The sequence below is a fragment of the Balaenoptera acutorostrata genome, chromosome 2 (genome assembly GCF_949987535.1).
Source record: "Balaenoptera acutorostrata chromosome 2, mBalAcu1.1, whole genome shotgun sequence".
Lineage (NCBI taxonomy): Eukaryota > Metazoa > Chordata > Mammalia > Artiodactyla > Balaenopteridae > Balaenoptera > Balaenoptera acutorostrata.
Window position 1 is genome coordinate 95,483,176 of NC_080065.1, and position 19,681 is coordinate 95,502,856.

Consider the following 19,681-nt stretch of genomic DNA (forward strand, 5'->3'; position numbering starts at 1 on the left):
AAATCCTCCTTCCCAACTGGTGTACTCTTCTCAAACCTCCATGGCCCTTTATGTCCTAGGTCTTCTCCTCTGTCCCTAAGATCCATCTTCAGCCTTGGCTCTTACCCTGGGCTCTCCCCCATGCCTTTCACCAGGATGGCTGCAGCCCTAAAGCACTGACCTCTCCTATTTGTGTCACACTGACATTGGCACTTGACCTTTCTGCTTCTTTGTCTGCAAAATGCTCCTCATTTAGTGACTGAGATAGTATCCAAAGCCTCCTTGTACTCTAACATAATCCATTCGCTAAAATCTCGTGCCGATGCTATGCGCCCGACCTTTCTCCTGATCTTCAGGCCCACGCTTGGGCCTGTGTGGTACATCTGTCTATCCATCTTCATGTTGCTGCATCTCAAACAGTGTAACCAAAACCTCTTTCTTTCCCAGTAAAACATGTTGTTCTGATTAACTTCTGGCCTAAAGAGTAGAATATAATGAAACAAAAAATGAAACCCAGAAAGATAAGGTAGCTTTCTCTCTCTCTCTGTCTTCCTATGTGGTACATATTCCAACCTTGTTCACTATTTGAAGTTTTTGAATATGGATCTTATATCAGACCTTGTTAAAACTGGTACTCATTGATGACAAGGATGGATTATTATATACATAGGAGAGCATTTCAGAGTCCCATTTGTTCAGTTATTCACCATAAGATTCCTAGATGAGTCTGAACTTCCTCTGTACTATATGGAAAAATAAGAAGAGGTACTTACTCATCACTTATTTCCTGCTATAGATCCTCTAAGAGAACTGAAAGGAATACCTTTCCTCCTTGTATCTAAAAAAATCTTTGTACTTCAAAAGAATGATGACCATTTCAGGGCAAGTCGGCCTTTAATTGCAAGAGAGACAGAATGTGTTTCAAAAGACAAACCACGAACTCAGGTAGACTGGGTGAGCTGGACATAGTTGACTGACAGTTACCAAGGCAGGCAGATGTTCTTCTGGGTCTTGTTCACCAATCACTCCAATCCAGTGACAAGGCATGAATGTGCACCCCAAAATAAAACAAGTATAGAGACTGCTACTGAAGTAATATTCTTATCAACTGCTGCTGATTCCATAGTACTTCAGCTCAAGGTCTGGAAAGCATGATAAGAATTATACTTTCATTGACTTTTTCCTTTTCTAATTAGATCATTTCACCCCTAGCTAATAATGAGAAAGAATCTTTTCTTTAGGCCATCATATTATTGTTTTGTTGGTACTAAATTTAGGAATTAGGCTGTGCTGCTAACTGGTTGTATAGTCTTAGGTGAGTCGCTTAGCCTCTGGAAGCTTCAGTGGTCTTATCTGTAAAACAAAGGTATTGATCCTGTCTTAGATGATCACCAAGATCCCTTCCAGTCTGCCAGTCTGTGACTTGTCTGCCTCTGCTAGTTACGTAGGTGTGTGTACAATCTAATCCCTGCCCCCTTAGGAGCGTTTTGGGGTTTTTTTGTTGTTAAGCTAGTAGCGAGCATTAATCATTGCAACTCTAAACTAAGCAACGTGGAAGCACTTCACAGATGCTTCGAAGTAAATGAAATAATGTACATTTAGAATCCTGTGAGATGATCCTTTATGTTCCAAAGAAAAACACCTCAGAACTTTGTAATTCCATAGTTAGGAAACTACCACAGTAGCATACAATTAGCAACATTTATCAGTTTATCAAAGCTTCTGTTTTTTGGACTTAAATTGATCACTTCTTGGACCTTTTCATATTTTCTTCCTTTTCTTCACCAGCATTAGCAGTTAGTGTTCTCGGGGGAGGCATTTTTTTCCCCAAAGAAATAAGATGTCACTTACCAAGAGTTACCATATACACCATGGAAGGAAGCAAACAATAAAGTCACTTTGAGATGCTGATGCTGTGTCATTTGCTAGACACCTTGACCAGCTAGGTGACGCCCTGCTGCTCAGAGCAGCCTTAAAAACACACCTCAAATTCTTGCCTTTGTAAAACTGCCACGGATCAGCAGGGTGTTTCTGACTTCTTGTTCCATTTCTCTGGATGGACCAATGCTTCTGAATAAAACAGTAGAGAGAGACCCCCCAGCATCAGTCTTCTGCAAATGCTGCAGTCCCAGATTGACTGTCAACTTACAAAGGGCCCGGAGACCACTGGCTTTTGTCACTTTCCAGTCCCAGATTCCAACCTCCTTTCAGGAACCATGCCAATAAGGATGTTCAGGAGGTGACGAAGATACACAACTCCAAGATTTTTTACCAAGTCAGCTGGAGAAACAGGGTTGCACAAACTTTCTCACGTTTAGGTTCAGTTTAACCTTTTAATGCCTCTATTCTGGGGACACAGAAATGCACGTGATCTTCTCACAAGGTTGCTTTCTGCCTCTAACTACTGTTTACGTTGTTTGCTCGTGTTGTTTTGTACGGTAACCTTCATTATGATTACCATAAGGGGGAACCTTAACCATGGATGATATGTGCTCACCTCAGCCTCTCCCTGTGACGTCAAAAACACAGACCATCTGCACTTCCCTGCTGCTTATTTTATCTGTTTCCATACAAGTTCTCAGAAATTCTTACTCCTTCCTCTGAATTCCTCGATTTCACACATTTTTTTTTCCTTTATTTCTGCCATCTAACCCTGATTATTTGCCTCCTTCAATACAGTCATTTCTCCTTCTGATCAAAATTGTCCACTCAGCAAGTGGCCTGAGTGCTCCTCCAGCCTCATGGTTGCAACCTGCACCCCATTTTGGTTGCCGCTATCCCGAACCTCTATCCCAAGCTCCACATGTCCATGTCCACGTTCACGGGCTCCTCTGAGTCTCTGCGTGTGCCCTTGCACCCTCATGACCTGTCTACAATCTGCTCGCCTTTAGACTCATCTTCAGTGCTTCTCCATCCAGGAAGTCTTCCCTGGTCACTGCGCACCTGCAGCCCCAGATGCTCCTCCTGTGTCCACCCAGAGCATCCTTCTTAGGTTAGAATTTGTTGTGAACATATTTGACTCCCGGAAGACAGCATCTGTTTGGTTTTTGCCATCCTATCCTTGTTTTGGTGCTCAAATACCTTGAATGAGGATCCTTAGTTTGCATTTCATGACACTGAAAGCCTTCTGCCTAAGGTGACATTTCTAGTGTGGTATCATTCTTCAGTCTGTGCTCTGACCTCAGTAAGGAATGTTTCCCTCAACAGCTTCTTTCTCCCACCCCTTCCCTATTCACTCCTTTATAAAATCCTTCCTAATAAAGTAATTTTTACAAAGCAGGAGATTTGGCAGGCACTATATGTTTTGGGACCTGCCAAGCCAAGAGGTTTAAAGGTGGCTATGAAAGATTTTTCAAATGCCGTTTGTACCAGAGATACAGCAGCAGCGTTTATCTGGCTTTTTTGGCTGGAAAATAGTCTCAGCCAAGCTGAAGCTGATTACATTGGCCATGCAATAAAGATAATCTATTCATCATACACAAAATCTCCCCTTAACTAAAATCAGGGTTTTAACTGCTGATTGAAAGGAGAGCTGATGTATCAGGGCACAATTACCCTCTAGACCAAAAAGGTGACTCTTAAGAGTACTTTTTAATTGTTTTCTTTCCTAAACCTAATTATTGTTGACTTTGCAGATGTCTAATAATTAACTTATTCATAGACCGTTAACCTATATTTTTTGCCTTCACCAGTCCCATTCTGATTCATATTTTGACTGTCTGGGGGTTTTATGTCTGTTTAAAGTCTTCCCAGATTTCTGTGTGGCTCTTCTTAGAAAAACTTTATAAAGCAGGGGCTCAGCTGAATTCCTTCCCTGAGAGGATGTTGATTTCTTGAGAGAACCAAGAACTCTGGAGAGTTCTTCCCATTTCTCTAATATAGGTGTGTCTCCCCAGCTTCAAATGGCAGTTGCCTCTTCCCCAAGTTCCAGTGAACACCACTCACCATCTGGGTCCACCCAAAACTGTGGACATTCTGCCCACCCCACCCCCGGTTGTCAGCAACTTGAAGTGAATGCCAGGTTGAGAGAATTTCTTCTCTTCCTTCCTTTCTTCACAGACACCCTCCCCCTGGGGCTGAGCAGACACACCTGTGGACTTTCCAACCTCAGAGTTAAATCCCTTGACAATTTTCTTTTCTGGCTTACTTGCAAAATAAATGCTTCAAAGAGGGCTAATTTTTGCTCTCTCCATTTCTGTATCCAGTGTGTGTGTGGTGTTTGTGGTGGTGTGGGGAGAAGGTCTGCGTGTGCTTTGAAATAGATATTACAATTTTGAGTTTTCTTAGCTTGCCCATAGCTAATTCAGAGACCAGAGGTTGTGAGGGATCCATGAGAGGCTGAGAAGGCGGTGGGGTGTGCTTGTGCAGATGAAACATGGCTGCATTTCAACGTTGTCTTCCTGCTAGCAAATGCGCATTGGAGGAAATAGACCATCGTGTGGCATTCTCTCACTCACTGATTCCATTCTTCTCCTCACCCCATCCTCCTTTCCTATCCCCTAAGTCCATTTACTTCCTTTAGAGAAACTAAATGTGATATTTCTCAGACATGCTGACCCATGTACTTCTCGGAGCATTGGTTTTGATCTGCACACATGAGGTTTTCCAGTCGCTGCAGTCTCAATGCTCCTTATGTCCTCTTCCCAGAAGGAAGCCCACCAGTGGGACCCGGCTGGTGACGGTCTGAGCCACTCCTGTTCACCAGACTTTTGATGCTTCCGCTCACCGTGACCTCAGTGCTGGTAGTCTCAGTTCTTTCTCACCTCGGAATTTGAGGGGGTGAAGGCATCTAATTTCTTGAGGAAATCTTCGAAAGGGAAAAGTTTCTGGTAGGCTGATAGATGAATCTTGTTTGGTGTATAGGTATGCATGTTGACACAGAAGCAAACTTTCAGTTTCAAACGCTGACCGTAGATGTGCCCATCTATTTGGTCTGAGAGGAATCCTGATCCATGTGGCCCGGAGAGGAGACCTGTCTGTTGTCTTTCTGACTGTCTTTATCTTGTCCTTAGAAGACATACTCTCTAGGGATTTGTCTTACTTCTCTGTCAGTGGAGGCTGACTTCCTTTTTCTTCTCAGGGAGGAGGATGAGTACTCAGAACTGCGATCGGAACTCAGCCAGAGCCAGCACGAGGTCAACGAGGACTCCCGCAGCGTGGACCAAGACCAGACCTCTGTCTCCATCCCTGAAAACCAGTCCACCATGGTCACTGCGGACGTGGGTGAGTCTGCCTGCCATTACCACAAAGCCGGAGTTCGGTTTCTGGATTGTAATCGGAACTTTAGAAACATAAGGCAGCCGGAATTAAAATGTAATTAGTCAAGGAGCTTATTGAGTAGATGAAGGCACATCCATTTCAGGTCTTTACATACTCCTTTGTTGGTCAGAATGGAACCAAAGAGCTGAATTCCCTTTCTGCCTTGTGATTCAAATATACGTCACCTTCTGCTTGAAAATTCTGGCAGTAGGGAACTAGTTACAAAGGCTGTGGCAGTGTTCCAAGTTACAGTAAAATCTGAGCTGAGATGGCAGGAATGGAAAGGATGGAGTAAGTAGCGACATGTCGCAGTGGAAGAACCAATAGGTTTCAGCAACTTTGGGGTAAGGAGGAATCCAAAATGACTAACATGTTCATCCTGAATGACTAAGAGAATGATTATGTTCCTTAGTAAGGAAGCTTGGTTGAGAAATGAGTTGGGAAACAGATATATTATGTCTGAGGTTGTAGAGAAATGTCCATGTGGAAATACCTAGCACAGTGTGTTGGTTTGGTGTGTTTTAAACTACAGGTGGTGACCCATTAATGGGTCTTGAAATTATATGAAAAAATAAAATATTTTTAAATGAAATCAAATAGGAAAAAAATAGAATAACAGTATTGTTTCATGAAACGTATTTGCTGGATGTGTGTATGTTGTAAGTTGCCAAGTGAAGTGTTCCAACTATGGGTTGCAGTCGAAAGGTTGCAAAACCTCTGGTCTACTTGGAGATGCTTAACTAGATCTCTGGAGAGATTGGGGTTGAGGATAAAGGCTTTGAAGTTATAAGGTAAGGAGATCCCTATGGTTGAAAGGGTGTGGAGTCAAAATGGGGAGAGGCACTATATCTTAGGAAATGTTCATGCACAGGGGAGTGATGGGAAAAGAACGAGGAGAAGGAAGAGAAAGTATAGTACGATTTACAATAGAACTCAAAATTTCGTTGGGGAGAGAGACTTTAATCAAATATTAAACACTTACGTTTAATTATCAACCTATATACGTGCTTTAACACCAAGAACATAGTACCATGACAGTGTGTCAAATGGATTCAGTTTAGGATTTCCAAGATAGCTTCCTCTAGGAAGTAACATTTGAGCTGAGATCCGGAGGATAAGTAAGAATTGAGTACATAAAAGAGGAAACGGCATTCAGGGGAGAAGGGAGAGATGTATTCAAGGCGGTGAGAAAAGATCACCCTGTGTGGAGGGCTTGGAGAGGTAGGCAGGAGTCAGATCATGCAAGATCTTATAGACCATGTTAGAGAGTCTGACCTTTATTCAAAGACCCACGAGAAACCACTGAATGATTTTAATAATTGGGGGTCGGGGGAATGAAATGATTGAATTTGCATTTTGAATCAGTTACTCTGTGGTGAAGAGAAAGAATCAGTGGATCAAGAGTGAATGGGGGGGGGCTTCCCTGGTGGCGCAGTGGTTGAGAATCTGCCTGCTAATGCAGGGGACACGGGTTCGAGCCCTGGTCTGGGAAGATCCCACGTGCCACGGAGCAGCTGGGCCCGTGAGCCACAATTGCTGAGCCTGCGCGTCTGGAGCCTGTGCCCCGCGACGGGAGGGGCCGCAATAGAGAGAGGCCCGCGCACCGCGATGAAGGGCGGTCCCCGCACCGCGATGAAGAGTGGCCCCCGCTTGCCGCAACTGGAGAAAGCCCTCGCACGAACCGAAGACCCAACACAGCCAAAAATAAATAAATAAATAAATAAATAAATAAATAAATAAGAAAATCCTTTAAAAAAAAAAAAAAAGAGTGAATGGGGGAGGCCAGCTAGGAAACTACCGCAAAAGTCTAGGTGGGCAAAATTGTTGCTAGGATTAGGGCGGTGGCAGTTGAGGTGTGGAAAAGCATATGAGTGTAGAAAGTCGGCAGGATCTGCTAAAGGATCAGTAACAGGGTGAAGGAGGAAGTAGGCATGTGGGGATCTCCCATAAGTGTCTCATTCGCACAGTGGATAGATGGTAGGGCCAATCACCAATATGAAAGCAAGGGAAAAGGACCAGGTGGTTTTGCTCTGAATTGTATTTTGTTTTGCTTGGGGGAGGGTCGAGTAGGGTAGAGATCTTGTGTTTTGTTTGGGCATAAGTTTCAGGCATCTGGAGGTATCTGGGTGGAGATGTTGGGAAGGCAGTAGGTATAAATAAGCCAATAAAGGTCTGGCTGAAGAAAGCAGTTGGGAGACATCAGGCTGTTTGCAGATAGTTACTGAAGCAATGGAAGTCGATGTGAAGAGCGAGAACTGCAGACCAAGCCTAGGGGGCCACCCGCTGAAGAGGAGACTTAGCAGCAGCTCACGGCAGGGATACACCTCTCAGCTCTTCAGTCTCGGTTTAAATGCACCTCCTCCCAAAGCATCTTGTGAGCCCCAGTCTGTGCAGGTCCCTGTGCTGACTCTCGCTGCCCCATTGGTTTCCTTCTTACATCACACTGAAATTTCAAGCAATGTATTTGCATTTCTTTGCTTGGCTGATGCTCCCGCCAAACCCCACTGAGCAGAAGCATGTTTGTTTTATCTACTAGTATCTCTCCAGAGCCCACCACATGGCCTGGCACATAGTATGTGTTCAGAGATACTTGTTTGAATGAAGGAGGGAAGCAGTCACCCAATCCATCAACCAGTCAATCAGCTGAAGCTGTAAGAAAGAAATGAGGAGAGCCCTGCCCACCAGCCAGTGGGGCAGAGAAGGCTCTAATAAGGAAGAAGGGGTCAGCAGGATGGATTGCTGCTAAGGCCGGATAAGATGGATTTAGCTACATCAAAGTCACTGAGAGCTGTATACTGATACCAGCTTGAGCCAGACAGAAATGGGTTGAGGAGTAGGGATACCTCCCAGGCCTGGGGCCTTGGCTTTAGGCTGAAACGGCTTCCCTCACACTAACCTGAACCCAGACCCTGGGCCTTAAGTCACAACACACCCAAACCCCTGCGATCAGCCCAGCCATGGGCCCAAGTCCAAAGGGCTCAGCTATACCAGCATCATAACCTCTAACCCTAGTGGCCCCGAGCTTCTGGACTCAGCCTTCCAGCCTTAGGCAGTCAGACGAGTGAGAGCAGCTGAGAGAAGTTTCTGATCACTGCAAAGAGACATTCCTACACGGATCCCTCCATTCATTTCTCTGAAATTGTTTTTTATGAAATGAAGCAAGTGACCCACACTCCAACAAAATTTCTTAATCCAATAAGCTGGGGGAATGGAGGGCAAACCCCAGTCAAGTGGGCGGGGCGTCTTCACCGCGGGGCATCTCCGGGTTCCAGCTGTGAGGGGGCATCTGTAGCCCGGGCTGCCCGCACAGGAGCCAGTGTCTGCTCGTCTGCACTCTGAGCTGGCTTTGTTTCCCCTAATTGTTTATTTTCATCTTTTTCCTCAGTGAAAATACATGTTCATTATAACTGGCGGTAGTATCATTCCTGACAAGGCTGGGCTCCTGGGGGGAAGGGACCCTCTCTGCCCAATGCCTGTGTAAGTTCTCTGTCCACAGTAGGAGGCCTTCATTCATCTGTGCAGCAGCTCACTGGGAGCTGTGATGGAGACTGGGCACGTGAGACCCAGAACCTGCCATCAGATCACTCTGCTCCCACGCTCAAATCCCTCACCCCCAGCGTGACATCCCCGCTCCTTACCCTGGCCTGCAGGGCCCCCAGAACCTGGGCATCCCCACCTCAGGCCTCATCCTCCCCAACTCTTCCTTTCTTTTTTTTTAAAATTAATTTTATTTTATTTATTTTTGGCTGTGTTGGGTCTTCGTTGCTGTGCACAGGCTTTCTCTAGTTGCGGCGAGCAGGGGCTACTCTTCGTTGTGGTGCGTGGGCTTCTCATTGCGGTGGCTTCTCTTGTTGTGGAGCACAGGCTCTAGGCACGCGGGCTCTGTAGTTGTGGCTCACGGGCTCTAGAGCGCAGGCTCAGTAGTTGTGGCGCACGGGCTTAGTTGCTCCGTGGCATGTGGGATCTTCCCAGACCAGGGCTCAAACCTGTGTCCCCTGCATTGGCAGGTGGATTCTTAACCACTGCGCCACCAGGGAAGTCCCTCCCCAACTCTCCTTGTTTTCTTCCCAGCTCTGGCCACACCGGCCTCCTTGCTGTCCCTCAGACCTGACCAGCCTCTCTGGCCTCAGGGTTTCTGCATCCACACGTGCCTCTCTGATGCATGTCAGTCAGCTGTCCTCTCATCCCAGGCCTTCCCCAACCCCCTGGTAGAGTCCTGGCGCTGTCATTCACTCTCACACTGCAGGCACTCCCTTCCCATCCCTGCTTCATTTTTCTTCACAGCACTTAGCACTACCCGATGATACCTCGTGTTTGCATTTATTTCCTTATATATGTATCACCAGTCTTTATCAGTCTCTTGCACTAGAATGCAGGTTCCATGCAGGCAGGGACTTCGGCTCTCCTGTTTACCCAAGTAACAGTGCCCGCTCGTAGGAGGCTCCCAGATATGCGAGTAACAGTGAACACCATCCTGGAGCTCACGGTTCTTTGGAGGATGCAAAGGAAACAGGGAATGACTGGCAGCGGGACCACAAAAGGAGGTGGACAGGGGCCCCTAGCGACACCCTCAAGTGGGAGCATCAGAAGATGTGGCCAGAAGTCACATCTAAGCAGAAAGCTGCGGGGTAAGTGGGAACGATGCAAGCAAAGAGCAGGGGGCAGGAGGAGAGTGCTGTGGGCACGGCTGGCACCTGCCAGGTCCCCGTGGAGGGCAGGCACCGGGATGGCAAGGAGGAGGAGCTGATTAAGGCCCCAGCTGAGCCCCGCCCCTGCGTGTTCATTGGAACTGGTTGGCTGTCTCTTCTTACTCCTGTGCCATTTTCCAATTGAATTGCCTCAGTAGGGAAAAAAGCTACCACTTATAAACACCATCATAGGAAATCATTAAAAAGCAGCCATTTCATTATGCCTGCTATATTTACAAACTTGCATTAGCAACCCAGAGGTTTTCTTGAGCTGGATTTTATATACAGAGTTTGCTGCAGTATATTTGCCCATCTCCACTTAAGAAAACAGGAGTATTCCCTTCATCAAAACGCACTTTTCTTTTGTTTTCAAACCCCACTCATCACAGCCTGGCTGTCCCCTCGATAAGCTGGCTCCAGGGCACGGTCCTCAGAGCCTGGAGGAGTAAACCAGCAATTTAGAAAATGTTTTGACTTACCTAAGCAGTCATATACAGCAGAAAGGTCCCGGTGGTGTCACACTGCATCTTAAAATAAATTGCATTACCTCCGTTCAAACCTGGTCACATAATCGTTTGTAAAGTAAAGGTAATTAAGTAGACAAAGATAAGGTAGGAATTATGAGTTGGGATTTCTATTTCGTAATTTGGCAGAGAGTTCTAGTTCAAAGGGAGGCTGCATATCGTAACTAACATGCTTTGTTCACTTACTTTGTGTTGAGCATTTACATGCATCCTCATGTTCAATCCTCAGCCTTGAAGGAGGCCCTGTAAATCTCCTCATCTGTAAAACTGGGATGACAGAGTTCAGAGAGGGCAAGTCATTTGTCCAAGACCGCACAGCTAAGCAATTGTCTTTGTTGTTGCCGCCCGTGTTTCTATAGATGGCTTTGCTTTTACACACCCTGCTTAAACGGTGAAGCATGCTTATGGATGGTGTGTTCTGCTTACTGCCCTCCTTTGAGGTCTCTAGTAATTCTGGTGGCAGAATTTAGGGAGCAGCTGTCTGATTACAGCACCTGGCTTGCTAGCAGAGTATTTGCTGTTCACTGAGATCTTGCAGATCTCCATCTTAGAAACAACACCCTTAGACCAAACCATTCTGGGTGTTGCAGTAGAGCCGAGCACAGATGTGTGAGATGGGCTCAGCGTTGCGTCATGCGTGTCAGCGTTTGTGGGGTGCACTCCCTCTAGCAGGCTGTCTTCCCAACTCTGTTCATGGAACAGCAAAGCTGGTCTGGAGCAATTGTCTGTAAACCAAACAAAATCCCTGACCTGATGGACCTCTGCACAGGCTGTGATGGTTTCTGCTCCTGTGTTTTGAGATCTTTTCTGGTTTTAGGTGAGAAATTCTTATTTTTGTGGAATTTAGCAATGCTGAACTATTAAACCCTTAGCGAGGGCAGAAAGCATATGATACCATGTTTGCTGGTGTGAATCATTTAGATACAGATTTCCTCCTTGTGCGTAGTTTTTGGAGGACAGCCAAGGAAGAATTTACACATGAAACCTGGCTATTTGGCATGACTGTGACTATGAAATATGTTTAATGTTGAAGCCAGATTTTCCTGGCTTAATGGCCCATGAGGCTTAATGGCTTCAGGAGAAATGTTCCAAAGTGTCGAGCAGCCCCTCGCAGTGGGGACAAAGGGGGGTCGGGGCAGGGAAAGCAGTCCCGCCTTCTCTAAAAATGATTTCTGCAGAGTGGGAGAGAAGTGTTTTACAAAGGCAAGGCAGCCTGTCCAGAGAAAACTGGATTTTTGTTAGGAATGAGGTGCTAAGTAGGCAGTTACATTCCAGCAGAGAATTTTTAGAGGAGAATCAGATCATTGGTAACTTCTGTTTCATTCTGAAACTTTGAGAAACCAGTCCGCAGGTTGGAAAAGTTAGACAGGACTGAAACTAGTACCCTGACTTGACGATGGAACAGCCCAAGCCCTGTGTTGCTTTTGTTTTTCTTCTCCTTACTTTAATTGGGCAGCTTAATTTATCCAAAGAGGTTCATGATGTTGGTCATCCCTGAGAACCAAGCCCAGGGAAGGCTTAGAAGTTTCAAACATTGACTCACGGGGGGCTCTCTAAGGAGACTGTGTGCTTCCCCCCGGGGATCTGAGCCTGGTCAAACAAGGCCTGTCTGTGAATGTTAGCAGGGCCGAGTGGCCAAGGAGGCCACCTAATATCATTCCAGAACTTTCCTTACAGAGTAACCAAGCTTGAGAGCGGGAAAGGTTATGGCTCCACTTCACTTTGTGGTACTTTGAAATATTTCCTTCAAACTCTACTATTCAGTAATTTTTCAGCGCCCAAAAGAGACTTAGAGTTTAAGATAGATATGGAAAGGCATTGATCCACCACGTTTGCTCAGAATGAGCTCCCATGATTGTTAGGTTCATGAGACTCCTTTCCTAAGATGAGCAGCCTTTATTTTCTAAGCAGACCATGTCTTCTCAGGTTGGATTGTTTGTTGGGTTGTTTGGAACTCATGACATCTTCTTCCTTAAAACCAGTATCATAGAGGAGTGTTAGCTGCCCTGACCAGCCCCGGAAGCCTATTTCGTCTATAATGGTAATAAAGTACAGACCTCACTAGTGTTACTGCAGCCCCACCCATCGCTGTGGACGTTGTTTTTGTGAGAAGAGGTTCTGTAGACCATGTTCACATGCCACAAGCACATTTTCCAAGTTGATGACACTTGGTCAGGGAGCAGGCTAACAAAACTTGATACTTTTAAAAATTGGCTTAGAAAAAGTCTTTCATTACCTTTACGCGTTCAACTCATGCGGTCTTTATCGAGTACTACTCCGTGCCCAGTGTTGTGAGCGTCTAGGAACAGAAGGATGGATGAACAGAGCCCCTGCTCCCCAGAGCCAGACTTCATAGGGTCCATGTGTCAGGTAATAAGTAATTATGGGGAATGCGATGCCTCAAAGAAAGAAGTAAGTACGAGACTATAGGTAATCGGGGAAGGCTTACTGGAAGAGCAGATTTTAAGGCAAAGCTTTAAAAAGAACCATTATGAAAAGAGAATGAGGGGCTTCCAAACTAGGCAGACACATAACCATTAACTGTGAAGTGAATGCCAAGCACCAGGAGTAAGTATGTTTGAAGTTGGGACCATATTTTGGAGCAGATTCATTCTGGTAAATGCACGTTGCTTGGAATCAAAGGACCAGGGGAATATTTCTAACATCTAGCCTATTTAGGTATATTTTTGTTTGGGTTAGGGTTCTTACAGGGGGTTCAGCAAAAGTAGAGGCAGCCTTTAACACCGTATTCAGAATGAACCAACTCTGGTATGGTTTATTGTGTACAACACTGGGGATAGGTCTAATTGATCCTGAGAGGAAAGAGGAAAACCAGCTTTGCCCACTAGTATGTGTTTAACCAAGAAAGCATGCTGGTGAGGCGTCATTTCCATAGCCATGAATGTCCTCTGGCCTCCTTTCCAGACTTCCCAGGTGCTTGGGTCTTCCCTCAGACAGCAACATAAAAACCTAAGGCTCTGGGTTCTCATTAGAAGAATAGAACCTGAGCTGTCTTTTCTCCAGCTCCTGTCAGAAGTCTAACTGGGGGAAGTTTCGTTTGGAAAAGATGGCCCACCCAGGCAGGAGCTGCAGACTCTGACAGCGGTGGGCAGCAGATGGGGTGAGGAAAGCAGGCAGAACAGTGGAGCACCATGGCCTGACAAGTCCAAAGGGGCAGCTGCTGGCCACTCTGCCCATTGCTGTCATGGGAAGAGCTGGGCCCGGTATTGCCTGACCTTCTAATTTTATAGGAATAGCTGTAAATGCTAACAATTTTTAAATGCTGGCAATTAATTCAAAAGTGTTTTTTTAAAAAGGCTGCATCAGTTATGAAACCCTGCCATCCAAACAAAACACATCTTTGGCTGCCGGGGGCTAGTTTGCATCCTCTGGTTGAAGGGAGATGTCCCTTCCATTTATTCTTTTTTATCCTCTGTTTCATCTCTACAGCAAACTAGACAGCTAGAAGGCAGAGTGCCAAGATTGTGTGAGCTTAGCCCTTCCCAGAATTCCCTTTACGTTGTACTTGAATGGTCTACAGCTTAAATTTAACTGAAAGTTAGTATCAGAAGAAACCATATGAAATCTGCACATGTGGGAAATTGTGGCTAAAAAGACTCGCAATCACATCGGTTCACACCACATATGAAGTCCCAGGTACCTAAACTCTTTTAGCATCTAATTGTTAAAAACACATTGCGTCCCTTGTGCAACTGGAATGCTTCCTCCTTTCTGACAGGAGATCATTCGTTTCTGCCCTGGCTGCCAGGGAGCACGGCACTAAGTAGAAGAGTCAGCCCTAGCAGCTGTGTTCACCTCCATTTGCTTCCTCAGCCTTTCCCTGGTCCCAGTCACTGGGTTTTTCCCTTATTCGTGGTTGCTTGCTATGTGCTACCTCAAATTCGTTTTTATAAAGATATAACCTCTGGTAGAGGAATGAGTATTTGCTGCAAAGGACATCCTCTTGGTCACATGGACATGGAACTGAGCCATTAGCTTTACTTTACAAAAAGCACAGCGTAGCCTGAGGTGCCGCAGCGGGTCTGCCTCGTGTGACCCTTCACACCGGAGTTCCATGTCAAGTGTGCAGTGCAGTGGCACTAAGTACATTCACAGAGCTGTGCAACCATCACCAATATCCATTTTCAGAATTTTCTTATCCTCCCAAACAGGAATTCTGTATTCACTAAACAATATTGCCCCATTCGCCCAACCACTGTAACCTCTCTTCTCTCTTTTTTTGTATTTTTATTTTTTTAATTAATTCATTCATTTATTTATTTTTGGCTGTGTTGGGTCTTCGTTGCTGCACGCGGGCTTTCTCTAGTTGCGGTGAGCGGGGGCTTCTCTTCCTTTTGGTGCGCAGGCTTCTCATTGCGGTGGCTTCTCTTGTTGCAGAGCACGGGCTCTAGGCATGCAGGCTTCAGTAGTTGTGGCACGTGGGCTCAGTAGTGGTTCGCGAGCTCTAGAGCGCAGGCTTAGTAGTTGTGGTGACATGGGTTTAGTTGCTCCGCGGCATGTGGGATCTTCCTGGACCAGGGATCGAACCCATGTCCCCTGCATTGGCAGGCAGATTCTTAACCACTGTGCCACCAGGGAAGTCCTTCTTCTACTTTATATGAATTTGCCTATTCCAGGTACCTAATATAAATGGAACTATATAATATTTGTCCTTTTGTAACTGACTTATTTCACTTAGCCTAATGTTTTCAAGGGTCATCCATGTTGTAGCAGTATCAGAATTCTGTCCCTTTTTAAGGTGGAATAATATTCTGTCGTGCGTTTATACCACATTTTGCTTATCCATTCATCTGTCAACAGATACTTGGATTATTTCCATCTTTTGACTATTGTGAATAATGCTGCTGTGAACATCGGCATACAAGCATCTGTTTGAGTCTATGCTTTCAGTTTTTTAGAGTATGTACCTAGGAGTGGAATTGCTGGGTCATATGGTAATTCTGTGTTTAACTTTTTCAGGAACCACCAAACTGTTTTCTACAGTGGTTGTACCACTTTACATTCCTACCAACAATGTGCAAGGGTTACAGTTTCTCCATATTCTTGTCAACACTTGTTCTTTTCTCTGGTTGTTGTTGTTTTTGATAACTACCATCCTCTCCATAGTGTCAATCTTGCCTTTAATCCATGCTGACAGTATCTTCCTTTTGGGGAGTCTGTGAACATTTAATGCAGTTAATGATCGATTGATTGTGGGTCTTTCAGTTTACTATTTGTTTTCTGTTTGCCCCTTCTGAATTTTTTGTTCTTCTATCCATCCTGTCTTCCTTCTTTTGGGTTAACCGCATAGTTTTTAGAATTTTATTTTATTTATTGGTTTCTGGCTATGCCTCTTTTTTTTTTTTTAATAAATTTATTTATTTATTTATTTATTTATTGGCTGCGTTGGGTCTTCGTTGCTGCACGCGGGTTTTCTCTAGTTGCTGCGAGCAGGGTCTACTCTTCCTTGCGGTGCGTGGGCTTCTTATTGCGGTGGCTCTTGTTGCGGAGCATGGGCTCTTTAAGTGCGCAGGCTTGAGTAGTTGTGGCGCACAGGCTCAGTAGCTGTGGCTCACAGGCTCTAGAGTGCAGGCTCAGTAGTTGTGGCACACCAGCTTAGTTGCTCCACAGCATGTGGGGTCTTCCCCGACCAGGGCTCGAACCCGTGTCCCCTGCACTGGCAGGTGGATTCTTAACGACTGCGCCACCAGGGAAGCCCCTGGCTAAGCCTCTTAATTGTTATTTTCTAGTGATTGTTCTAAGAATTACATTATACATCGTTAATTTTTCCGAGTCCACTCACAGTTAATAGTCCTCCTTTAATTCTGGTATATGTCCCTCTGTTGCCTCTCCTGGGAAACAACGGCTATGAGTAGGTACCCTCACAGGCTTGGCTGAGCTGGCCTGTTCTTGTCCACACAGCAGTACTTGTTTTGGGTTGGAGCAGTGTGGTGAAGATAGCCCTGGACACAGAAGGCCAACACTCTAGTTCCAGCCCTGGCCCCCACCCATTGTGCACCCGTGGGTGAGTAACTGGGTGTCTTCAAGTCTCAGATTCCTCCTCTGTGGAGCGAGGCTTACCACCTTCCTGCTGGGGTGGAACTTGATGATGTATGTGAAAGCGCTTTCTGAAGTGTCAAGGGTGCTGACCAAACCAAAGTCACTGTGATCATCACCTAAATGAGGAGCCTTTTTTTTTTCATTGTAGTAAAAAACTCATTACATAAAATTTGCCATCTTAACCATTTTTAAGTGTACCGGTCCATACTGTTAGTTATATTCACATTGTTGTGCAACAGATCTCCAGAACTTTTTTTATCTTGCAAAACTGAAATTGTACCCATCAAACAATACCTGCCCCGTCCCCCTCCTTCCAACCACTGGTAACCACCAGCCTACTTTCTGTCCCCTATGCATTTGACTACTTTAGATAGCTCATATAAGTGGAATCATACAGTATTTGTCTTTTAGTAACTGCCTTAGTTCACCTAGCTTAATATCCTTAAGGTTCATCCATGTTGTAGCATGTGTCAGAATTTCCTCCCTTTTTAAGGCTGAATAATATTCTGATGTATGTATATACCACACTTGGTTTATCCATTCAGTCACCGATGGACACTTGGGTTATTTCCATCTTTTGGCTATTATGGACGTGATGTACAAGGATCTGTCTGAGGACCTACTTTCCATTCTTTTGGGTATGTACCCAGCAGTGGAATTGTTGGATCACATGGTAGTTCTATTTTTAATTTTTGAGGAACTGCCATACTGTTTTCCAAAGCAGTTGCACCATTTTACTATTCCCACCAACAGTGCACAAGGACCCCAATTTCTCCACTTCCTCACCAATACCTGTTATTTTCTGTTGTTGTTGATATAGTAGCCATCCTAATGGGCCTGAGATGATATTTCATTGTGGTTTATAAATGAGGCACTTTCTGTTTGTTCTGGAACTCTTGGTCCCTTGTCTGAGCTTATCTTGCTCCTCTGGTCCTGTAACTTAAACTTCGGGTCTTTTATAAAGACTCCAACTACCTTGGCCTTCAGTGTTGAAGCTACAGTGCCTGGCAGGGCCCATACCGTGCAGGGCATCGGAGGCCAAGGGAAGGAACTGAGGATTTATTCAAAGTCTATATTTAGAAGAATATACCACCAACTGAAAGATAAGGCCACCCTGTATCGAGTAGCGTTGATGGTGGGGTGAGTGGTGGTGAGTGATTGGTGCTATGTGACAGCACCAACAGGGGACCCAGAATATCTGCTTCTGCCAGCCTGGCCACCCTGTCCTACTGTGAGGCCCCAAACTGGGAACACTGACAAAAGACAGCCAAGGGTCACCTGATTACTGGTGGGGCTTATGTAAAACCAGTGGGTAATAGGCAGGAGTGTGGGGGGTTCATCATCCAGCCTGTGTGATAGACATTGGGCTTCCTAAGACCAAGGAAAGCATTTATAGCCCTCCTAGGTATGAATAGAATATGCTCCTGAGCTGTTTGCAGTCTGCATGTTAATTTAAATGCCTTCCTCCATCTTCCTATTTATTTATTTATTTATTTATTTATTTATTTATTTATTTATCTGGTTGCACCAGGTCTTATTTGCAGCTCGTGGGCTCCTTAGTCACGGCACGTGGGCTCCTTAGTTGTGTCATGCGAACTCTTACTTGCAGCACGCATGTGGGATCTAGTTTCCTGACCAGGGATCGAACCCGGGCCCCCTGCATTGGGAGTGTGGAGTCTTATCCACTGCGCCACCAGGGAAGTCCCCCCTCCGTCTTCCTGACGCTCTGTCCTATACTTGCATCATGCTCTCTGTGGTTACTTTCCCCAGGGTGGTGGGAGAGAGGACTGTGGCTTTTGCCACGTACATCTGTGAGCCTCTCAGAGTTGAAAGTCTCATGCTTATCTCTGTACCCTGCTTCTAGCCTGAGACCAGGGCTCAGCAACTGATTAAAGAATGAGAAAGACTGATCAGGTCCCTACACTTGCCTCCTGTTCCCTGTAGCCCAACATCCTCAGGACACAGCCTGGTGGCACCTCTCCGGTCCTGCTGTGAAGACCCCTAAGCAAACATGTCCAGGGTGATCATTGCATCAGGTGGGGCCGTGCTAGGGAAATCCTTATGAATGGCTGAATAGAAACGTCTTCCTTCCTCATCCCACTCAGGAATAATGCAAATAATTCAGGGGTGTGTGTTAACTGCAGCTCAGGGTACCAGGAAACCCTGCACCTCAAGGTAAATGATCCTTTGGAGAAACTTCTCCATTTGTTGCCCTGGAATTAAGTGTGCTCCGGAGATAGTTTCATCAGCGTGTGTGGGCACTAAGGAGTGCTGCTCCTGGCTCTGGACCTCCTTGTCTTGAGTTGGTGATGGGCACCTGCCGTCCATCTCCAGAGGGCTTCAGCAGTGGGGATTGTCCTCCTGTTGTTAGCAGTTCAGGGTATGGTCCATACTGAGGACAAAAAGCGTAAGGTGGATATAAAACACGCTGCTGTTGACAGTCTATTTCTAGCCTTGCTGGCTCTTAAATATATAATGATGTGGTATTTATATTTGGTCATTTAAAAATAACTTTTGATTGCCTATCCTGTGTTGGAAATGAAATGAGGAGGAAGGTCAAAGTCCTTTCTTTCTTGAAGCTTACACTTTAGTAGAGGAGAGAGAACAGACACATAGGTCAGAGCAGATAGTGATAATTGCCATGGAGAAGATCGGATAATAGGACAGGGACTAAGGGAGAAGAGATGGAACCCCATGCTTTAGACAGAGAAGAGCTTGGTGAGGAGGTGGCATTTGAGCTGAGAGCTGAATGTAAGAGGAGATTTGGGTAGAAATCAGTCTCAGCAGAGGGAACAACAAAGGAAAAGGAAGCCCTGGGGCAGATGAGAGGTTGGCATCTTCCAGGGATGGAGAGAAGGCAGGAGTGTGAACACAGCATAGTGATGCGGGGGAAGGTGAACAGATGAGGCAAGGACCAGAGAAGTCAGTGGTTCCCACCCCGACTACACGTTAGGGTTATCTGAGGAGCCTAAAAAATTTTCCGATGCCAAAGCTCCACCCCTAGAGATTGTGATTTAATTGGCCTGGGTGGGGCCTGGACATTGGTGTTTTATAAAAGCTCCCCAGGGAGTTCCACGGTACAGCCTGGGTTGAAACATCAACAGGGTTGATGGTGCAGAGTCTTACAGACTCTGGTAAGGAGTTTAGACTTTAGTTGAATGACAGTGGGAA

At 45.6% G+C, this 19,681-nt stretch overlaps 1 protein-coding gene across 2 annotated transcripts in view; it reads left to right on the forward strand.

Moving 5' to 3' along the window:
- The window catches only part of MCC (MCC regulator of WNT signaling pathway), a 430,278-nt gene that overhangs the window by 335,620 nt on the left and 74,977 nt on the right, over positions 1-19,681 (forward strand). For both annotated transcript variants that reach the window (XM_007192096.3, XM_007192097.3), the window contains one exon: positions 5,060-5,202. In XM_007192096.3, coding sequence (XP_007192158.3) covers positions 5,060-5,202 — 143 coding nt within the window. The remainder of the gene's footprint in view (positions 1-5,059; positions 5,203-19,681) is intronic.